The 23532-nt window shown below is 42.1% G+C and overlaps 1 protein-coding gene across 1 annotated transcript in view; it reads right to left on the bottom strand.

The window, feature by feature from the left end:
* Nucleotides 1-19298, bottom strand: part of LOC145359792 (cystathionine beta-synthase-like protein) — a 31932-nt gene extending 12634 nt beyond the window's left edge. The window contains exons 1-9 of the mRNA XM_080214570.1: nt 19159-19298; nt 14395-14501; nt 12199-12333; nt 10399-10478; nt 6826-6960; nt 5851-5920; nt 3889-3980; nt 2102-2227; nt 503-587 (exon numbers count right to left, since the gene is read on the bottom strand). Coding sequence (XP_080070696.1) covers nt 503-587; nt 2102-2227; nt 3889-3980; nt 5851-5920; nt 6826-6960; nt 10399-10478; nt 12199-12333; nt 14395-14501; nt 19159-19298 — 970 coding nt within the window. The remainder of the gene's footprint in view (nt 1-502; nt 588-2101; nt 2228-3888; nt 3981-5850; nt 5921-6825; nt 6961-10398; nt 10479-12198; nt 12334-14394; nt 14502-19158) is intronic.
* Between the last annotated feature and the right edge of the window lie 4234 nt (nt 19299-23532).

Raw genomic sequence — 23532 nt, 5'->3', positions numbered from 1 at the left:
TAGGGTTCAATAAATGCCATGTTTACATAACACCAGTGTCTTCTTTGAAAGGCCATCTGGCTAAAGATAACAACTCCACGACAGAAGTGTCCATCAAATTCCCCAAGGTAGCTGCTATAACCTATCAAATGAATACATGCTATGCAACACAAGTACCGAGGTACGCTTTAAAACCAAGACAATCATTAAAACTCAAGTATCCCTTTACAGAACATTTGAGGCAACTTTTCCCTTCCAAGGTCTGTTTCCAATGCTGGTAAGGAGTTGCACTATTTGATAATAACAACCTGCGAGAGATCGATCATTTAAGCTTCCAGTTGCGCTCTGGACCAAATTCAGAACATCTTCATGCGGTTATATTTAGTTCAAAAGCAGTAAGTCCCACAATTCAATGACACCCCCACCTGGGAAACAGGGCAGTTGGGAAGATGTGCATTGTGAAAATCATTTGATACAAAAGCAGGAAAAAGATCATGCAAGTACTGTCTGAAACATGGTTTACCACACAGCAATCCTTCTTTTTTGATCAACATCCGAGCCATTGCAAAGCTTTCCTCATCATTTGTCTTCACCCATTTGTCAATCACCTTTTTGAGAAAGAATATTCTTGTTACTATTATGTGGGAGAATGTTGCTCTGAAGATTCCTTACAGTACAGAAGAAGGCCATTCGGCCCATCGAGTCTGTATTGACCACAAACCCACCCAGGCCAGATACCCATAACGCCACACATTTACCCTGCTAATCCCCCTGACACTAGGATCAATTTAGCATGGCCAATCAACCTAACCAGCACATCTGTGGACTGTGGGAGGAAACCGGCACACCCGGAGGAAACCCACACAGACACAGGGAGAACGTGAAAACGCCACACAGACAGTGACCGAGGCTGGAATTGAACCCAGGTCCCTGGCACCGTGAGGCAGCAGTATTAACCACTGTGCCACCCTTTAGAATTAAGCTAAAGGTCATCATATTTTTAACTTAGCTATTTGGTTCTAGATGTTACCAATCTGCCACTAAAGCATTTAATTAAACACATCTTTAGGTAGACACTGTTGTTGGATAGGGAAATATTGCATGTGTTACATTGGTAAGAGCTTGGTAATGGCACACTTCTACATTTTGTGATGTATAGGCAGGTTTCTTGCCCATCCCATATGAGATGGGATATGAGTCAGCTCTGTATCTCTAGACGGGTGGCACGTGGTTAGCACTGCTGCCTCACAGCGCCAGGGAGCAGGTTTCGATTCTCAACTTGGGCCACTGTCTGTGTGGAGTCTGTATCTTCTCCCTGTGTCTGCATGGGTTTCCTCTGGGTGTTCTGGTTTCCTCCCTTAGTCCAAAAAACATGCTGGTTTGATGCATTGGCCATGCTGAATTGACCTTAGTGTAAGGGAGAATTGGCAATGTAAATATGTGGGATTACGGGAATAGGGCCTGGGTGGGATTGTGGTCAGTGCAGAGTCAATGGGCCGAATGGCCTCCTTCTGCCCTGTAGGGATTCAATGATCCACAGGAACTTCATTGCAATGTTAATGTAAGCCTACTTGTGACACTAATAAAAATAAACGTTAAAGAAACATCAGAGAAAGGAACCATCATCCTGTCAGTGCCGTGTATTTTGTTCAAAACAGAAGCAAAGGTTTTGGAACAAGTTGGGATATATCCTTAATTGGTGCATAATTCATCCATCAAAAGCCCATGAGGAAAAAATTGTCATGGTCTATTGGGAGCAGCAGGCACATTCAGCTGAATAGCATCTCCTTATTCATTTATATTGCGCTCTTCCAAATTTTATACAGCTCAAATCTCAAATAAGTGATGTTTACTGCCTGATGAGGGAAGCTATGCCAATAAATCATTTCTAAATTATAATGCCAAGCAGAAGCAAGAGTGGTTCTCCTCCAGGTCATCATTACTAAACGCTATTTCCAAATGGAAAGCATTTACAATGAAATTAGCCTTGAATGTTGCACATTTTAAACCAAGATTCAAGCTGAATGAATTTGAAATATCATATTGTTCTCATTTTATCATAAATTACGGACAGTGAGGCCGTTAAATAATTACGACCATTGTTTGGGGTGTCAGGACATACTTTTCTGTCCAGTCCTGTGGGTATAAATGTGTGGCCAATTCCTTCCACTTCATATGAAGTCTTGACTGTCAGGTTCAGTGCGTCTGGTTCAGCCATGGTTGAACCTTCAGGGTCAACTCCAATGATCTAATGAGGATAAAGAAGGTAAATTACATCTTCCAGACTTGACTTAGCTAAAATTGCAGCAGAGTTCTGGTTACACAAAATGGCCACTTTCTACAATTTCAACCTTAGAATGAGGTTAGTGAGCTCTTAATCAAATATTGCACCATCACAATGCTAAGTTTCAGTGATGTTTCTGCTCTAAGAGCCATATAATGTTGATAGCTCAGACCTCTATCACTATAAGTGAGACTAGTAAATATGACACAACAATACATTATTTGCAGGAGTTTGGGAACAACACATTTAGGTCACTGTCTGTGCAGAGTCTGCACATTCTCCCGTTTCTGCGTGGATTTCCTCCGGGTTCTCCAATTTCTTCCCACAGTCGGGAAGACATGCTCATTAGGTGCATTGGCCATGCTAAATTCTCCCCTCAGTGTACCTGAACAGGAACCAGACTGTGGCAACTTGGGAATTTTCACAGTTACGTCATTGCAGTGCTAATGTTAGCATATTTATGATGAATAAATAAATAAGTAAACTTCTGTATTTTGTGATGGCATTGAGACAAAGTACATGGCTTTGTGATATTGACAGGGGTGGAGTGAGGGGGACTATGAAATTACACAGACGGGATCCCCGAGGAGTACCCACCTGCACTGATCTCACAGCGATTTTATGCTGGGGCAGACAGAGCCTCAGATGGGAACCCCTCCCCCCCTTGCCCCTGTTGAGGCCCTTAACTGGTCAGTTATTGGATACTTAATGGCTGTATTCTGCCCAGCCTCAATTTGAAGGGTGACAGGCAATTGACAGCTCAGGGGGAAGATCTGATAAGAAGATCAATCTTAGGTAGGAAAAATTGTGGGAGAGAGTGTCTATCATAAGGTCCTTTCTGACTGGGGCGGGGGGGGGTGCCCTCCCCTTAAGGCCAGATGACCTCCAGACCTCCCATCACCCACCCCACATTCTCAACCTATCCCCTGAGATCTCGATCACCCCCATTTTAATCCTCTAGGACTTTCCTACCCTCCCCAGCCTGAGACCCCCCGACACTTACCTGGACCTCTGATTCCCAGGACTTAGGTTCTGACAGCTCCATGCAGCGCCTCTTCCAGCCACTGCAGCGCTATTGTCGGAGGCACTGGAGAACTGTCTGTCAATCGGACTGGCCAGCAACTCTGCAAAGTGGGGCTTCCTTCTAACAAAGGCGATCAATAGTCCTTAGAGCGTAAAATGGCAGTGGGTCCCTCAGAGTTAGAGGCAATGTTTTCTCTTCAGAAGGTGGGGCCCCAGTCCTGCCTTCGTAAAAGTTCAGGCCACGATGCTTTCAAGTGTGGTTCATTTTCTTGGCCAAATATTCCCTCTTTTTATGAGCATACAATTCAAGGCACCCAAACTCCCAAAATTGAAAGTGACCTAACTCTGGGTTCATGCATACATAACCGGACAGATATCTGCAGTCCCTCAACAAATACAAATTAATTATTCCAAAATTAGTAATTACAGTTGATAGGCACAGCTGGCAGATTATTACACTAATATTGTTACTCTCTAAAAGGCAATAGGAAGTTATCATCCTTTTCAAGTATCTCTTTCATCCCAAAGGGAAGTGGTTGATTCAATATTAGCGAATAGGTTTACTCATTCGCCATTCATTTATTTTCTATGACATGAAGTACCTGACAGCCGGGACATTTTTCCTTGAATTTCCTTGCTATGCCAGTGAGGGTACCGCCAGTTCCAGCACCTGCTACCAAAATGTCTACTTGTCCTATAAATGTCAAACAAAATGGAAAATCCATCAAATGTTGGAATTACTAATGAGCCAATGATTCCACATATATATTAAAGATCATCAGAGCTACTGGCACTCCACATTCTGACTTTGTACCTTTGTACCTCTTCTGAGTGGAGATAAGTTTGTAAATAAAGGGAATCTGGTGAAGGGATACTGGCCTCTGAAGAGTTATTTCAGTGAGGTTACACTTTGCTCTTTATTAAGAGACATGAGTAGGCACTGTCATCCTGTTGATTAATTCAGGCGAAAGATATGCCTATAAAACCACAAATAATCCGCACTCTGTAAACATCTGTCAATGAAGATGATCCAGGCCTCCAGAGCAAGATTAACATGGAGGCCTAAGGTTACCAATGTCCTCCTAGGACATAGTACCCAAAGAGAGAGAGAAAGGGTAAGAATGAGACAAAAGTCATGATAAAAGAAGTTGATTGATGGAAGGTTATTTGGAAAGACGAGAACAGAAAAGCACAGAGGAGAGTTCCAGAAACTGGGCCACAGGGGCTGGAGAGGTTACCATTCATTGGTGGATCATAAAGGATAGAAGATCATCCAGGACATGGACTGGAATACATGGTAGAGAAGACAGGATTTAAACGTGAAGACAAAGGTCCTGAAGTCTGAATGGGGGAGCAAAGAAAGAGTAATAAATGTTCAGAACTGAGGACGGATAAATTCTCAGACTGTGTAGATTTGGATTAGCAGAAGTTGTGGGGAGTTGTGGGAAACTTTGACATTTGAGAACTCATTGCTCAATGCCATGCAGTTTTTGACATACATTTTGGCACATGGTGTGGCATAGGGGTGTGCTGGCAAATACTTCAGAATTTACAGTGGACCAAATATGGCACACAAATCTGACCTCTGGGTTGAACAGAATACAGTGGTATGAAAGGGGTTTTCCTAAACAGCCAGAGAAGATAGAGTCAATACCAACGAGGTAGTGGCAAGTAAGATGATTTCAGCTTTGCTGACATTGCGTAGGCAATGAGAGATATTCAGTCATTTGGTACAACCGCCCTAAAGATAATGGTGCTGGCAGAGAGTTTGAGTTTGTTGTCAATATCCATATAAAAGCTGATCCTAGTGCTTGTAGGTGTTGGTACAAGGCAGTAGCTTCTAGGTAATGAATAGGAAGGATCTTGAAATCACTTTAGGTTACACTAAATTAAGGCCATAAGCACAAAGGGAGAAACTAAGTAAGTTTATTTATTAGTCACAAGTAGACAATGGAGTTACACTCAGGTGCCTGTTTGGGCACAGTGAGGGAGAATTTAGCCAGGCAAATCCATTTAATGTGCACATCTTTGGAGCGTGGGTGGAAACCAGAGCACCTGGAGGAAACCCATGCAGGCACGGGGAGAACGTGCAGAGTCCACACAGTGTCAGTGTGGGCTGTATTAAACTCAGTGTGGGGATGTATTAACTATCTATCAAAATCAAGTAAATAAAATAATCTCCAGCATTAGCGTTTCTGATTAAAATGCAAATTCTAGCTGTGTGCAGATTTAGAAGATAAGAAAATTGTGCACAACCGAACCATTTGTGACAATGACATCCTGGAGCACTGGCATGAACACTCCTGAAAATTCATCCTAGTTTGCATTAGACCTCATGTTCAGGTGGATAAGGGGTGTGAAGAATTCCATCCACTTGGCAACTACATTGTGATCTGCTTTATTTTTTCACTGAAAGCTAGCATACAAGGACAGCATGAATATAACAGAGCTTATTGCTCAGTCATTATTCCAACCTACAATACCATTCGGGCACAAGATGTTTTATGTGTTCTTGGGCAAGTTAAGAATAGCTCCTGCAAAGAATCACTATCCATTATACTTACCATTGCACTGTTCCAGAATTTCCTCTGCAGTAATGTCGTAATGCGCTAATGGATTGCCAGCATTTTGATACTGTGGATAAAATAAATATTGATCCCATTTAAATCAAGGGAATAGATTTAGAGACAAGCCTTCAGAATTGCTGGGATATTGGGAGGATGCAGTTTCAAAACTTTCTGAAAGTTGTTTGAACTTAAATGGCTTGCATCTCCTTCTGTCCCATGAGGGTATCTCCTTTGATTCGATTTATTGTCACTGGGATATAGCGGAAAGTATTGTTTCTTGCGTGTAATAAAGGCAAAATACACTGTTCATAAAATATATAGGGGAAAGGAGAAAGATAGGGTACAGAATATAGTGTTTCAGTTACAGGTAGGGTGAAGAGAAATTTCAGCTTAATATATGATAGGACCATTCAAATGTCTGATGACAGCAGGGAAAAGTTATTTAGTTATTAGTCACAAGTAGGCTTTCATTAACACTGTACTGAAATTACTCTAAAACTCCTAGTTTCCACACTCTGGTGCCGTCCAGGTATATTCAGAGAGAATTTAGCATGGCAGATGCACCTAATCAGCGTGTCTTTCAGATTGTGGGAGGAAACTGGAGCACCCGGAGGAAACCCATGGAGAACATGCAGACTCCACATAGAGAGTGACCAAAGTTGGATCCCTGGCGCTGAGGCAGCAGTGTTAACCACAATGTCACTGTGAAGAAGCTGTTGTTGAATCTGTCTGTTTTCGGACTTTTGTATCTTTTCCTAACAGGTGAAGGTGGAAGGGAGAATGTCTGGGGTGTGTGAGGTCCTTGGTTAAGCTGGCTTCTCCCCCGGAGCAGCGGGAAATGTAGACGGAGTCAGTAGATGGGAGATTCAGTGTTTTGCTAGATGCATTTTTTGAAATATATATCGCACAATGTGTTGTAATATAAAGGGGATGGCAGGTTTGTAGTAGTTATACTGAAAGATGAGTTTTCACCTGATCAAACACATGCGAGTTTGGAATCTTGCTCTTCAGCATCCAGGCCATCCCAATGTGAGAGTCGGTACTATTGAGATTTGCAGCATTTGGAGTCCTCACCACTTCAACCCCCAAGGCTTTTAACATATCAGCCTACACAAAGGGAGATGATTAGGGAAGTAGTTGCTAATCAGTGTAATGATACCAAAAATAAAAATTGTTGAAATCTGCAAGTAACTCCAATAAAAACATACTGACAAAGCGAAAACATGTTCATGAACTAGAAAAACCCTACCCTTTTTTGTGTAAAGCCAATGTCTAATTAAGACAAGTGTCCATTTTGACCACAAAATGTTGTTGGAAATTTTGATTCCAGTTTTCCTTAAAGAGATTAAATCCTTGAATCCCCTGAGCTCATTTTGTCTGGCCCACAAGTCCAAAGTGAGAGAGACAGAAACATCGATAGTAGAAGCAGAAGACCATTCTGCCCTTCAAGTCTGCTCCACTATTCATTGTGTCCATGGCTGATCACCAAATTCAATATCCTGATTCTGTATTCCCTCCCATATCCCTTGATCCCTTTAGCACCAAGAGCTAAAATTTAACTTCTTCTTGAAATCATGCAACATTTTGGCCAGATCATTTAAGTGTATGACAATGATGACCAGTGAAGAAACAGAAAAAAAATACTTGTACTTAAATAGTGCATTTGATGATCACAGGATATCCCAAAGCTTTTTTCAGCCAATAAGATAAGTTTGATGTGTAGCCATTAATTGCAATAAGAAATAGGAAAGACCACATAGACCCTTGTGTCTGCTCTGATATTCAATAAGATTGGACATGATCTTTTGGCCCACTATGAGAATCTGGGCAGGTGAGAGGCAGACAATGGGAAGGCCCATTGACATCAGGTGGGATTTTACAGTTTCGGTGTGAGTGAGGTTGTAAAATCTCAAATCTTCTTTCTTCCCCTAGCCCCTATTCATATTAAGCAGGAAATACAGCAAGTAATCTTTGTCCAACAAACTCCCAGAAATAGCAATGTGAAAATAACTACACGATCTCTAAGTGACATTGATTGAAGCCTAATTATTAGTTAGAGTGCTGAGGGCAATTCCCCTGTTCTTTGAAATTGTGCCATGGGATCTTTTACATCCAACAAGAGAGCAGACAGTAGCTGGAATTTTACCACCTAAATCACGGAAGAGTTGGTGAGTTCTCCCCGTGTTCAGACCAGTAGTTATTCTTCAGCCAACATCATTAGCAGAGGTACTGGAATTTTACTGGCACGCCCCCCGGGACAAGCTCGCAGAGAGACATTCACCATTGGCTTCAGGCAGAATTTTACAAGCCTCGGCCAAGCAACGTAGTAAAATCCCGGCTTGTGTTTCTATTTCACGTCTCATTCAAAACACATCTCCAAAAGGACAGCACTTCCTCAAATACTGCATCGAAAGATAATGTCATCCGAGATTTCAGTGCTTGTGAATTACAGGTGTAGCAGTTGCCGGGATCAGTTGATATTGTTGGAAATGAGGAGGGTTTGTGATGATAGAAAGAATGTTCGGGAAGGAAATCTGCCACCCTTACCTGATCTGGCCTACAAGGTCACAGCAATGTGATTGACTCTCAACTGCCCTCTGAACAAAGGCAACTAGAGATGGGCAATAAATGTTGGCCAGCCAGTGATGCCCATGTTCCATGAATGAATAAATAAAAAATGTTCACAGATTGAGAGAAGCAGGGATGTGGGGTGTTGCAAAGGAAAAAGATCAGACAGCATTTTAAGACGATTAAGGTCAGACATTCGACTCCCCCCAACCTCCTAACACAACCTCCATCCCCCACTCCCCTCCTCCTCACTGACTACTCCGCTGCTCCAAAAAAATATGCAAACAACACAACTCATCTAAGAACCTCAGTGAAGGGATATGTATAGACAGAATGCTCTTCATTACAGAAGCAATAGAAAAGTTATTTCATGTATTAACCAATAGCCCTGGTTCCCTATCCACACTCTCTATGTGGCTATGACCACACTTCACTTTGAATGACATTATTTGGCCAAGGGCCGCTGTGGGGAAACATTCATCAGATTAATTTAGGGATGGATTTACAATGAAACACACTGTGCTCTGGCATGTGACCTCCAAAGGCCAGGAGGCCCCATGTTTTGGCTCTCAGATATCTTTCACAAGTCACTCTTTAAGAGATGTACCTTATACATGCTCATAATTCAAAAGTCTCGGCCAAACACAGATAGGCCTTATCTGAACCACTGCAACTCTAGGTTCTGTACAGGCATTGTGGAGACATTCACCAGTTGGGAAGCACAGTACCCTTGCTGTATGTGGCTGAGTGTCTGTGCCGTGAGGAGCATCAATATGAAATCAGACCGAGACCCATTCTACGGTGCCTGAGAGGGAATGTGCAGGAGTGGCTGTACGCAGGCAGGGTTTGAATGTGAGGTGTGCAATTGGAAACCCAGCCCGGGCAGTGGGAATTTGAATCACAAGCATTTAACTTATCCCATCGCTCTTCCTTCAGCATGCACTTCCCCCTCCTTGAACCCCTTCTATCTTCCTTCAGCACCCATATCCCCTCCTTCACCCCATCCCTCTTCTTTCATCCCCTAACTCTCCCCTTCACCCCCCAATTCCTCCCTTCACCTTCCATCTCCCTCCTTCACCTTCCATCTCCTTCCTTCACTCCAACCAACTCCTTCATCTCAACCTTCTTCTTCAACCCCATCCCTCTTCCTTCAGCACCCATCTCCCTTCCTTCCTTTGTGTACTTGCAAGCATTAGCAAATCATGGCAATGAATACTATTAAAGAATCTCAACACCAGGGCAACAAGCTCTTTAGGCCTAATAAATATATTCATTATAATAATCACTACATTATTATTAGACTTGATACACATACAGCCAAGTTCTAAGAATGTATAGGTTTCAATAGACGTTTTGTCAATCACTTCCTTTATCCTATTTGAAGCATAACCACATTACCTAGAGTTAGCTTTGTATATTATGGAACAATGATAACTGGTTGAAGATTAGAGTGTGGCAAGAAAGTAGATTATTGACGGTACAGGCTAGAATTTCTCTCTTTACTCAACATGTTGGGAAATAATGGATGGCAATACACCTGACATGATATCAGATTTCCATGTGGGAACCTTAGAGTTTCACAGTGAAAGTTGTAGTTATTTGGTCCATTATTAGCACTAAACTGCTGTCAGAAAGAGCCATTCGAGTTGTCCTATCTCCCATACTCTTTTTTAGGTAAGGGAAAGTGTGTGTGCATGAGGGACATGGAAGAAGTGAGAGTGTGTGCAAGGGACAAGAGAAAGTGTGTCCGACGGGTGAACTTCAGCCTTCTGATCCCTCGGTGGCGCAGACCCCGAAAATGAAACTGAGCACAGGGCCCTACAAACTGTAAATCCGCCTCTGGATTAACTTCCCCAGCAGGAACTCTGTTGCATCTGAAATTGATGGTTGCCTCCCCCCACTCCACCTCTGGTTGGGTGTTTCTGAATATGGATCTTCCTGTCATTCATTTTCAGGATTACTTCACGCTGCGTTTACCTTCTCTAAGCTCATTTTCTCTGGCATGACGATGATACAGTGATAACCTTTCACAGCAGCCACCAGTCCCAGGCTAATGCCTGTGAAAATATGAATTGATGAAGATATTATTGAATCACTTAGGACAGATAAGCATGTAGCCCTCAACATCAAAATCATTCAAATCTACAGCTTACGTGCTAGAATGTATTGGTTCTGGCCCCTGATTTCCTGGCTCACCAGGACAGTGGAACCTTTTCCTGGTATAATTGATGGCAACTGGAGTACATAACGCACTGAAGGTAGAGAGGCGTTAATTCAAAATCTAACTATTTTGCTGTGGGCAGTACTTGACGTGTAATGCAAGGGTATATATTCTAATCCTTACATTGCTGGCAAAAACAGTCATACAACCATTCTGTGTTACCAACATTCCTTGCTGGTGTTGGCTATGCTATTGTGTGCCCCAGGATATGGGCAACGGCAAAGCTGGAAGAGTATGCATCTAGAAACATGACCACTTGCTCCATCTCCAGTTATAGTATCAGCTTCACTATATCCTCAGTTTTCCTTCGCATTCCAGGAGATGGGACAAATATTTAAATGCAGAAATCAATGCACAGTGAATGTTTAGGCATTGTGTATTGGGATCTTCCGACTGATGTTCTGCAGCAATGAAATGGAACAGGTTACTTTGATTGCTGTGTTTGGAAGCTCACTGATGTGGTACATCTGCTAGGAGGACACTTGGCAAAATATATCCAGGATGCATTGAAAGCTGCACCGATTTGCCACACGGGACATCTACAAAATGTTCTCCACAAATTTAGCACAGATTGGTGAAGGACATTGATATTCTTTGCAGCTGTTCTATTCCTGGGCAATGTTATGTATCAGGTCCTGTTCCATTGGCTTCAGAGACCTTCAGACACAGTCTTGCAAATTGAACAAAAGATCTGGAAAATAGTACAAAACTGGATGCACAATGGAAGAAGGATGACATTGATTAACTCCTCAGATGTGGAGATGCCGGTGTTGGATTTGAGTGGGCACAGTAAGAAGTATCATAACACAAGGTTAAAGTCCAACAAATTTATTTGGAATCACGAGCTTTTGGTGCACTGCTCCTTCCTCAGGTGAGTGGTGAGTTGGGTTCACAAACATGGCATATATTGACAGAGATGTAATTGCAAGATAATGGGAATGTGAGTTTTCATAGGTAATCAAGTCTTTACAGGTACAAACAATGCGAGTGGCGAGAGGGATAATCACAAGTTAAAGAGGTGTGGATTGTCTCAAACCAGGAGAATTAGTAGGACTTTGCAAGCCCAGGTCAAATGGTGGGTTTCTGACAGAAACTGATAGCCAGGTTTTTCACTCATGAGGACAGCCTCAACTGGGATCTTGTGTTCATGTCACACTACATGTAACCCCCACCATTTGGCCTGGGCTTACAAAACCCTACTAGCTGTCCTTGCTTGAGACAATTCACACCTCTTTAACCTGTGATCATCCCTCTCTCCACTCGCACTATCTGTACCTGTAAAGAATTGACTACCTGTGAAGACTCACATTCCAACCATTATCTTGCAACTGTGCCTGTCTATACATGCCATGTTTGTGAACCCAACTCTCCACTCACCTGAGAAAGGAGCAGTGCTCCGAAAGCTTGTGATTCCAAATAAACCTGGTGAACTTTAACCTGGGTGTTGTGAGACTTCTAAATGTACCTCCTCAGATGTATTGTTATCTTCTACTTTGTTGTAGTCCAGTGACTCACTCAGACTTGGAACTTATATCCAATGTCAAAATAATTCTTACCTGTGTTACCTGAGGATGGTTCAATGATTACGTCTCCTGGTTTCAGAATGCCTTGCTTCTCAGCATCCTCAATCATCCGTAAAGCAATGCGATCCTTAATGCTCCCACTGGCATTAAAGAACTCACACTTTGCCACTAGGAAAAATGATAGAAGAGGTTCCTTAGGGGAGTTGGGTGTCCAGCTATGTCCGTTCCAACATTTCATCAATATCTATTATAAAGAACCAACATGTTGGAGGTGCAAATAAGGTTGCATCAGATATAGAGTTTGTATTGTATTAAGTAATGGAAGTTGGTAGTGATATTGCTATTTTTAAAAATAATATTTTGCATTTCCTTTTCTAACACAAAAACATTCTGACACAAAGTAACCAAAAGCAGCTCAGTTTCTGTCAGGGTGAGAAAATTAAAGTCAAACCTCAATCTTTCATCTTTTTGCATACAAGAGTTGGAGAATCATGTTGCAGGTGTATAAAGCTTTGGTTAGGCTGCATTTGGAGTATTGCGTGCAGTTCTGGTCACCACATTACCAGAAGGGCATGGAAGCTTTGGAGAGAGTGCAAAGAAGGTTCACCAGGATCTTGCCTGGTCTCGGGGGTGTTGGCTATGTGGAGAGGTTGAATAAACTAGGAATGTTTCCACAGAGGCTGAGAGGAGACCTGTTGGAGGTCCACAAAATTATGAGCTGCATAAATAGTTAAGGGCTTTTTCCCTGGGAGGAAGTATCAATTACAAGGGGACACAGGGTCAAGGTGAGAGGAGGAAAGTTTAAGGGAGTTGAGCAGGGGAAGTTTTTCATACAGTGAGTGGCTGGTGCCTGGAATGCGCTGCCACAGGGGATCATGGAAACAGGCACATTAGCAACATTTAAGAGGCATCTAGATAGATAAATAAACAGGGAGGGAATAGAGGGATATGGACCAAGTAAGGGCCAAAAGATTTTTTGAAAGTTTAGTTAAGATATCATGATCAGCACAGGCTTGAAGGGCCAAATGGCCTGTTCCTGTGCTGTACTTTTCTTTGTTCTTGTTCTTCACTTTTATAAGCCTACTAATAAGGGAGAGATTTCTTTTAATCATAGAGTCATAAAGTCATGGCATAATAACTCCACGGAGGCCAAAGTCCCATCACCAAGTTACTTTATTTACATCATACATCTGTACACAGCTAGCTCTCCAGCTGCTCCCTGCTGAATGCAGGCTGAGAATCTGACACACCTGCTTTAAATAGGGAGCATGAGGTTCCCAGATTTAACCATCAATTAGGACTCATCAGGTAGTTCATATTCTAGGAAGCCAATCTCATTAACTTGGCTGACGTCATCACATATAGAGATACATAGCATGGAAACAGGCCCTTTGGCCCAACTCGTCCATACCGACCAGGTTTCCTAAACTGAAATAAACCCATTTGCCTGGGTATGGTTCATATTCCTTTCACTTCCATGTACCTGTCCAAATGTCTTTTAAATGTTGTGACTGTACCTGCCTCTACCACCTCCTTTGGCAGCTCATTCTAAAATATTCTCATGTAAACTTTCACTTTACAGAATATTGATTTGAAAAATGAGCATTCCTGTGAAATGCATAAACCGATTGAAGATCGTTTGATTGAAGGGTGAACCCACAGATTTTTATCTGACTGTAACCAATAGAAATTTTGTATCTTTATTGAATCCCTAGAATGCAGATGGAGGCCATTTGGCCCATTGAACATGTACCAACAACAATCCCACATAGGTCCTATCCTCATAACCCGACATACGTATCTTACTAATCCCCCTGACACTAAGAGGCAATTTAGCATGGCCAATCAACCTAACCTGCACATCTTTGGACAGTGGGAGGAAACCGGAGCATTTGGAGGAAACCCACGCAAACACAGGGAGAACGTGCAAACACTACCCAGTCAGCCAAGAACAGGTTTGAACCTGGGTTCCCGATGCTGTGAGGCAGTTGACCACTGTGCCACCCACTATCTTTACAATGACTTGAACTTTGCCAGCTCCTTAAAATGCTGGAGCAATATGATTGTAGCATAAATTTAATGCTACAGCTCCAAGCTCGTAGAAACTTGTCTCCAGTCTGTCATGTTTATATGCTGCAAAACCACAAAGAAATGTTTTATTTTAAAAGTTACAGGTCTATTGAAGAATCGGAGCTCATTCCTAGGAGACAGAAACTTATTATTACTTACATAGCTCACACTTCAGTCCATACTCCTTTGCTATATTATTGATTCGGATGAGGGGAGTGTCACCAATCTTATAAAGCACATTGGGCAAGATCTTGGGCGAATCCCTTCTGCAAGAGAACATTGCATACATTTTAACATAATACTATGATAGCATCTTAAATAATCAGAGCTGCCAGTAAAAACAACACAAGGAGAGTCTAGAATTAAGAGGCACCGTTTAAAAATTAGGGGCTTCCCATTCAAAACTGAGATGAGGACAATTAGTCTTTGGAACTGTCTTCCTCCAAGAACAGTAGAGGCTGGGCCATTGAATATGCTCAAGATTGAGTTAAATTTCTGAGCAGCCACAGAGTCAAGGAGTAATGATCTTCCTGAATGGTGGAGCAGACTCAAGGGGGCCGAATGGCCTACTCCTCCTCTTGTGTGGTGCAGTACTTGGTCAGGATTTCAGGTTGTTGCATGTCAAATTGCTGCCGTATACCAATGGGACAACACGGTGGCACAGTGAATAGCACTGCTGCCTCACCACATCAGGGACCTGGGTTCGATTCCAGCCTTGGGTCACTGACTGTGCAGAGTCTGCACATTCTCCCCGTGTCAACGTGGTCTCCCTCAGGTACTCCGGTTTCCTTCCACAGTCCAAAAATATGCAGATTAGGTGGATCGGCCATGCTAAATTGCCTTTAGTGACCCAAGATGTGTAGGTTATGTGGATTAGCCATGGTGCTATGTAGATAGGGCAGAGCGTGTTTACCCAGCAGAAAGAATTCTTCAGTTGCAAGCAACAAAAAGAACTTACCTCAGAAAGAAATCAAAGAAAAAGGTTTAATAAGGAAGCTTCATTACTCCAACACTCTGCCCATACAAGTTCCCCACAATTCCCATCTGCTTCTTAATTATACTGGATCAGCTGACCACCACATAATTTTATTATTGGTTACATTGTCTACCTGGTCAGCTGACCCTCACAGCATGTTACCATTGGTTATATTATAACAGATCCAATGTTATCATTTATTACATTCTAAAAAAGATTCCCCTTTTTCCTTTTTCAAATTAATTTAAGACAGCCATCCTCCAGTATTCTTAACAACTTTCCAGTACCTGCACCCCTTTTAGTAAAACAGTCAAATAACTGTAGATTTGCACCAATCCAGTTGAGCTTTGAAACTTACTTGTTTTCTCGCTTTTGTTTAATGCCGGCCAAATCAATTCTCAGCCGCTTTTCTGTTACACTTTTTATTGAATGAATATTGTCTCATAAAGACCAATTGTCCACGTAACGCTGAATTGTTACTTTCTTTCACAACATTGTCATGAAAAATAACTCTGTTAATGTATCAGACAACTATCTCCCATATTTATAGCCTCCACTAATGCTAGGGTTTCAGCTCCCAGTGTACATTTTGATTTGATTTATTATTGTCACATATATTGGTATACAGTGAAAAGTATTGTTTCTTGCGCACTATACAAAGCATACTGTTCATAGAGAAGGAAAAGAGAGAGTGCAGAATGTAGTATTACAGTCATAGCTAGGGTGTAGAGAAAGATCAACTTAGCGTGAGATAGGTCCATTCAAGAATCTGATGGCAGCAGGGAAGAAGCTGTTCTTGAGCCGGTTGGTACGTAACCTCAGACTTTTCCAACTTTTTCCAGATGGAAAAAGGTAGAAGAGAGAATGCCCGAGCTGTGTGAGGTCCTTAATTATGCCGGCTGCTTTTCTGAGGCAGCGCAAGTTTGACTACGCTTTTTATTTTCTTTGCTTCTCAGATCAAAGGACAACATTTTCCTCCCTTACCTACCAAGAATATTATGAACCTGGCACCACTTGAATGCCCATTTGGTAGGTTGGCATATGAAGCATCACTAAATACAACTAACTTCATGTTTTCTGGTTCTCCTAGTGCTGGAAATTCAATTACACGGTTTTATTTGCCTGCAAGGTCTCTCTAACTGAAGTGTGCCTCAATATATTACTTAGCTGAAGGACATTATAGTTCCCCTCCAGTCTTGTCTATGTGCATAGCCAATTTAGCTGCCCTATTATACTCCTCAACAATTCTGTTTCTTTTTCGTTGATCAGTTCTTCATTTTCCATTGAAGCATTTGTTCAATTTCCATAAAATGTCCCCGTGTATTACTTCTTTCTTTGGGTGGCTTCAAAAAAACTTCTGTTTGAAATGTTTTACCCTGCAGAAATGCTGCTTTGATATCTATCGACTGATGTTCCCATCTGTTAAAGGCTAGGGAAGAGAAAAACATTTAGCATCACTTTCCCTGCTGTGGTGAATGAAAGCTAATATCTCTCTCCTCCAAGTGTTCTTCATATCCATGGGCTACTAATCTGGCTTTTGCTTTATAAGTCCCATCTTGCAAAGCTTTCTCTACGCAAACCTACCGATGGAACAGAGAAGGCTGCCCTTCATCTGGTGTCTCTTTCCAACTGTCTAATTCTGTTTGTTTGGCCTCTCTCATTTTCATAAGCTCCATTTTATTGGCAGTCATCAACACGTCTCTATCATGGGGAGTTCAACTCCTATTACTGACATTGGTTTGATTCCTATCCTCCTTTGTTAGACTCCAACATCTCGTGCCATGTCTGTCCCTGATACTATCAGACCGCTGTTCTCTGTTGACACAACCTCAGTCACAGATCCATGACCTTTTCCTGAATTCACGACTCATCCTTAGAATTTAAATCCTGTTTTTTTGGCTTCCATATTTCCATCCTATTTTCCCAATCTATAGCTTTTGCTTTTTGCTCTTGCTCTTGGGACATTGAGCCAGTGTTTATATTTTCCTGCCCTTCCAATTATAGTGGCATCCCTCCACCTACCTGACCTTTTGGGTACCTATGAAACCATTGTGCCCACTTTGGGTAACTGAATCTTTGAAGTAACAGCTTCATGTGCTGCCTCACTGTTACTGAGATGATCATCATATTTCCTCTCATCTATAACTGTCTGATCATCAGAGTTGCGGAAGGTATGTGTATGTGAGATACAAGGTACTTCCTGTGTTTCTACATCTTGTTCAAATGCTCCAAATTCATAATTAGACTGTTACGGCCCCTATCAAAATCCTCCATGGGCTAGGTCCCTTGTCTCCTAATCCTGTCAAATATCACCCATCCTTCATAATTCTCCAAAAATTCATCTTTTTACTAAAATGTATCTAGGTTTCGCAGCAGAAACTGTAACCTTTCTTCTTTATTTGGGGCATTTGTAGTCCACTCAGAAACCACTTCGCTTGTTATCTTACTTCTAATCAGAAGTGACAAAGCTAAGGCCATACCTTGCTTGTTCCTTGGTACTGAGTTGACAAGGGTCCACATTTCCATTTCTGCCTTCCATAGCCGATATGGTTCGACGTCTGAAAAGAGAGAGGGACAATCAAACGATGTTGGTTTATTTCTACCATCTGCCATAGTTGTATCCTGAATCTTCAAGAACACCACCAAGTTAAAATGGGTTGTCCTCTACTACCAATTTTCATCCAGCAGAAGGAATTCTTCAGTTGCAAGCAATAAAATGAGCTTACTTCAGAAAGTAAATCCAAGAGAAAGGTTTAATAAAGAAACCTCATTACTCCAAAACTTAAGGCCATATCGTGGGCCATACAAGTTCCCCACAATTCCCATCTGCTTCTTATTTATACTGGGTCAGCTAGTCAGCTGACCACCACAGCATTTTGTCATTGGTTGCATTGTCCACCAGGTCAGCTAGTCAGCTGACCCTCACAGCATGTTACCATTGGTTAAGTTACAACAGATCCAACGTCAAACAGATGCCAGTAGCTCTCTTGGACTCCAGGGAAACAAATGTGGGGAGCTGGTTCAGGATTTGGATATATCCTCAGGTGCCTCACTCAGGCCAGGTTGGTGGGTCCTGGCGAGGGGTGAGGTAAATTGGGGGCTGGGGTTTGAAAGGTCATAGAGAGGATAGGCAAAATTCAAGATGTGCAGGTTAGGTGGATTAGTCATGTAAGGTTGTGGGGATGGGATAGGGGTTTTAAGCCTCGATGGGATGCTCTTCGGAGAGTCAGTGTGGACTTGATAGGCTGAATGGCCTCCTTCTGCACCATAGGGATTCTAAGACATTAGAAATTGAGGAGTTCTCCAATGGGCCCAGGGAAACTTGCCAGCCTGGGTGCTTAGCTCTTCCTGTTGCCAATTAATTTTTGGCGGATGTGGGAATTTGGCCTTTAAATGATCATTCATTGAATGCAGATCATTCAACGAGAACTCTAAATTTTAAACACAGTGATGGGACAGTATTAAATCACTTGAAAACTACAAGCCACAAAGTCTGGACTCTTCTAGTTGATGTTTACGAGACCTTTGATTAGATTATGACCAATTGTAATCAATTCAGTATTTACAGGCTCGGGTGATGATTCCTCTCGCTGAGGCAGTTGCAGACAGTAGATTACACTTTTAGTCAAGAGAGTTAGCTGAATGAGCAGAAAAAAGCGCCAGACCAGTTAGTCCACTGTCCTTCATTTGAGAAATGATCTGAATACATTGAATGCGTTTGGACTTTAAGCTTTTAAATGGAATCATCTTGATAATCTCCAACAATTATACATAAAAATAAGTAGAGTAACTGAATGTGATCCCTCAAAAATTAATTCAAAAACTCCTGATAAAATTATACAAGACTTTTTCAGAGCCTTCCAAAGTAATACCTTGCTTTACGTAGCCTTAAATGATATGCATCTTTCTACGCTGACCCTACCTTTCCAAACTTATGAAATACTCACATCTTGTCTTGGGTATGTGGAGATTTGGATGCAAGAGTCCCCAGGCTCCAGGTGCAGCGCGATGGAAGGTTTGGCATCCTCAGCTGCTGCTTTGCCTGCGTTTGCAAATCTTTCATTCCGTTGCTCTGTGTGGAGGTCATCCTGTCAACAGTAGGGAATGGAAAAATTGCCTCAGTATTCTTTATGCTTCCAATGGCTTTGCCCAGTCTACAACTCAAGTTTCCAAAATGGACAAGTTATGCAAATTAGTCCCCAATCCAATTTCCAGACAGTGGAGAATTTGCCCCTCGCTCTGTTGATTCTGCTAACACGATGGGCCTCAATGCTTTATTTAAGAAGGGGAAAATTCGGCCAGTGATCCAGATCTGGATTCTATTATTCGATTGTTGGGAATTATGGGATACATTTTTATCTCTATTTCTGGGCCTTAACCTGGGCATTGTCTGGATAATGAGCAGCACGGAGTGAATTTTGTTAAGGAGGATAGTGAGTCAGGAACAGGAATTTTGATATTCCTTTAACTTCCGATTCAATGGGCCCTGCTCAATGTCTCTTCAGCCTTTTTGATTCAGTCACGTACATCATTGGGCGGCACGCTGGCACAGTGGTTAACGCTGCTACCTCACAGCACCAGGGACCCAATTCCCAGCTTGGGTCACCGTCTGTGTGGAGTTTGCACATTCTCCCTCTGTTTGAGTAGGTTTTCCCTGGGGGCTCAGGTTTCCTCCCACGGTCCAAAGATTAGGTGGATCAGCCATGCTCCTTAGTGTCAATGGGTCTAGCTAGGGTAACTGCATGGTGTTGAGGGGGTAGGTCCTGGGTGGGATTGTGGTTGGTGCAGACTCGATGGGCCAAATGGCCTCCTTCTGCCCTGTAGGGATTCTATGATCATTCTCCTACAATACTCTGGTGACTGGCCGATTGGCAGTGCTGTCACATAGCTCTATTTGTTGCCAGAGAATCTCCAGGACTGGTTATCCTCTCAACAGTGAGACCATCAGAACCACCTTTGTTTGACATCCTCCTAGTTCTCATATACATGCTGCATCTCTACAACATCACTAAAAGTACACATTAGATTTCACATATATGTAGCTCAAATCAGGCTGTTTTCAACCGTGATTATTTTTTTTTGCCCAGAATGTGGTCCTAGATAACTGAAGTTACTTCCAATTAAGCATTGGAAAGGCAAGAATCAATTTATATGAACAGGACTCCCCTCCATTGCTTCAATCCCTCGCCTCACATGGAGTCATACTTGACTCTTAGCTGAGCCTCTTTGTCTCCCTAGAAACATATGCTGGAATTCTACTGCCCCACCTGCCAGGGGAATTGGAGCAGGCAAGGGGCTGACATTGGGTAGGTCCAATGTTCTCGGACGGGTATTTCCAGTCCCGGGTCAAGCGAGGCTGTAAAATCCCACCCATAGAAACTAGAAGCAGGAGTAGGACATTCAGACTTTGAGCCTACTCCGCCATTCATTTTGATCATGGTTGATCATTAAATTCAATATCCTGATCTCCCCTATCACCCATATCCCTTGATCCCTTCAGCCTCAAGAGCTATATCTAATTTATTCTTGAAATTACACAATGTTTTGGCCTCAACTACTTTCTGTGATGGTGAATTCCAAATATTCAAATTTCTCCTTACCTCCTCACCTTATCCGCAAACTATGACCACTAGTTCTGGAATCCCCCACCATCGGGAACATTCTTTCTGAATCTACCCTGTCTAACCTTGTTAGACTTTTATAAGTTTCTATGAGATCCCTTCTTAAAATTCTAAACTCCAGTGAATATAATGCTAATTGACTTTGTCTCTCCTCATATGACAGACCTGCCATCCCAGAAATCAGTCTGGTAAACCTTTGCTGTACTCCCTCTATAGCAAGGACATCCTTCCTCAAATAAAGATACCAAAACTGCACACAATACTCCAGGTGTGCCCTTACCAATGCACTATATAACTGCAGTAAAACATCCCTGTTCCTCTACTCAAATCCCCTTGCTATGAATGCCAATGTACAATTTGTCTTCTTTACTGCCTGCTGTATCTGCGCGCTTACTTTCAGTGACTAATGCTCGAGGACACCAAGGTCTCGCTGAGAATCCACCTCTCTCAATTTACACCCATTCAAGTAATTATTTGTCTTCCCATTATTGCTACCAAAGTGGATAACTTCATATTTATCTTCATTATACTGCATCTGCCGTGCAGTTGCCCACATACTCAGCCTGTCTAAACCATGCTGAAGCATCTCTGCATCCTCCTCACAGCTCACCCTCCCACCCAACTTTGTATCATCTCCAAATTTGCAGATGATACATTCAGTTCCCTCTTCCAGATAATTAATATATAATATGAACAGTTGGGGAACCTTGTACAGATCCCTATGGAACTCCACTAGTCACTGACTGCCAATCAGAAAAAGACCCATTTATACCAACTCTTTGCTTCCTATGTGCTAACCAGCTTTCTATCCATCTCAAGACATTACCTGCAATCCCACATGCTTTAACTTTACATGGTAATCTGTTATATGAGACCTTGTTGATAGCCTTCTGAAGATCTAAATAAACCAAATCCACTGGCTCTCCTAGGTCAACTCTACTAGTTACATCCTCAAAGAATTCCAATAGATTCATCAAGCATGATTTACCTTTTATAAATCCATGCCAACTTTGTCTGATTATACCGCTGCCTCCCAAATGCTTATCTCCTTCAATCCCATTCACAAAAATCATCTTCTTCCATTTCTGTAGTGTGGTCTCTGCCACATGCGACCTGTTGCTGAAATCCTTTCTTCCATACCTTTATTGCCTTATAATCCCAATAGTTTCAATTGTCCCCTGGAAGCAAACTGAACTGTCAACCCTCCTAACATCCTTTCTTTGGACCAGTGTGAATTTTCATCCGACCCACACTCCTTTTGAAGCTTTTTGGAGCATTTTTCTATGTAGGCACTTGTGCAACATAAACGCAAGTTGTTGCTGATGATTTTACAAGACACTAAAGTGATTTGATAGAAATCTCTGGGCAGTTTATTTTGGGAGTTGCGCAAGAACATTCCAGTATGCTGGATTTCAGAGAGTCAGCAAGTTATTATATAGTCAATGAAATTCAACCAATTTGACCTAACACCATATCAGTGGCCTTTCTGAAACACTGTTTTGAATATCAAACAAGATTCTCATGTTGTGTATCCAGCAGTCAGGTTGTCCAATTTTTATTGCATATTTGTTCCAAATCAAGCAACACAGGGAAACAAATTAAGCATTTGGAAAACTATCTGACTCTATTTATTCTATGACATCTGGTTCATTGAACAGGCCTGAGATTGGGGGTCTGAGATTGGGGGTGGGGGGTGACACAGTGGTTAGTGCTGCTGCCTCACAGCATCGGGGACCCGGGTTCACTTCCCAGGTTTGGCCACTCTCTGTGCGGAATCGGCACATTCTCCCCGTGTCTGGGCAGGGTTCCTCCGGGTGCTCCAGCTTCCTCCCCCAATCCGAACGAAGTGCTGGTTAGATGCATTGGTCATGCTAAATTCTCCCTCAGTGTACCTGAACAGGCGCCGGAATGTGGTGACGAGGGATTTTCACAGTAGCTTCATTGCAGTGTTGATGTAAGCCTACTTGTGACTAAGAAATAAACTTTAACAAAGCAAAATGCCTTTTTAAAGCATGATTTAAAAAAGAATCGGAGGGGGTATTTCTTTTGCCTGGTATATTCAGCTGAGCCAAGGAATGAATAACACAAAGTAACTGTACTGCGGGAATCGTGAGAATTGCAATTCAGAGCAGAATAGCAACACAAAGTGTATGAATCACATTACTAACTCCACAAGTAATTGTTCAAAAAGTCTTCATTCACTCCATATCATGTCTGATCTGGAATCTCCTTCACTCGATGTGTGGAAGGTGGAGATGTAACTTTGTAACAACACCACAATCAGTTTCATGAAGACCGACCTGTTACTACTTGTGACTAATAAAGAAAGATTAAGAAGCCTTTGACATGTAGCTTGTGAAATTAGATTTTCTCCCTCTCATAATTAGAAAAGCATAAAAGAAATTGATGCTTCATTTTGCCACATTTTATTCCTTGCAAATCGATGATTTCCCATTCTGACACCAATTGATGACTTTAGCCCAAGATTTGCAACTGCAGAGCAATTCCACTCATTTATCTCTCAGCGCTTCCATCAAAAATCAATCAATTTTTCAAGCATCACATCGTCATAAGAAATGCCACGGCCAATGCTGAGATATTCCCTCTTTTTAAAAAAAATATATTGCCATTTCCTCCGGCACTATTGTACTATTAACTGTTTCTGGATGTTGGCATTTAAAAATAAAACAAATGTAGTTA

This window comes from Carcharhinus amblyrhynchos, chromosome 29, assembly GCF_965287045.1.
Source record: "Carcharhinus amblyrhynchos chromosome 29, sCarAmb.v2.hapA, whole genome shotgun sequence".
NCBI classification, from domain to species: Eukaryota; Metazoa; Chordata; class Chondrichthyes; order Carcharhiniformes; family Carcharhinidae; genus Carcharhinus; species Carcharhinus amblyrhynchos.
This window is presented reverse-complemented; position numbering and strand designations above follow the sequence as displayed.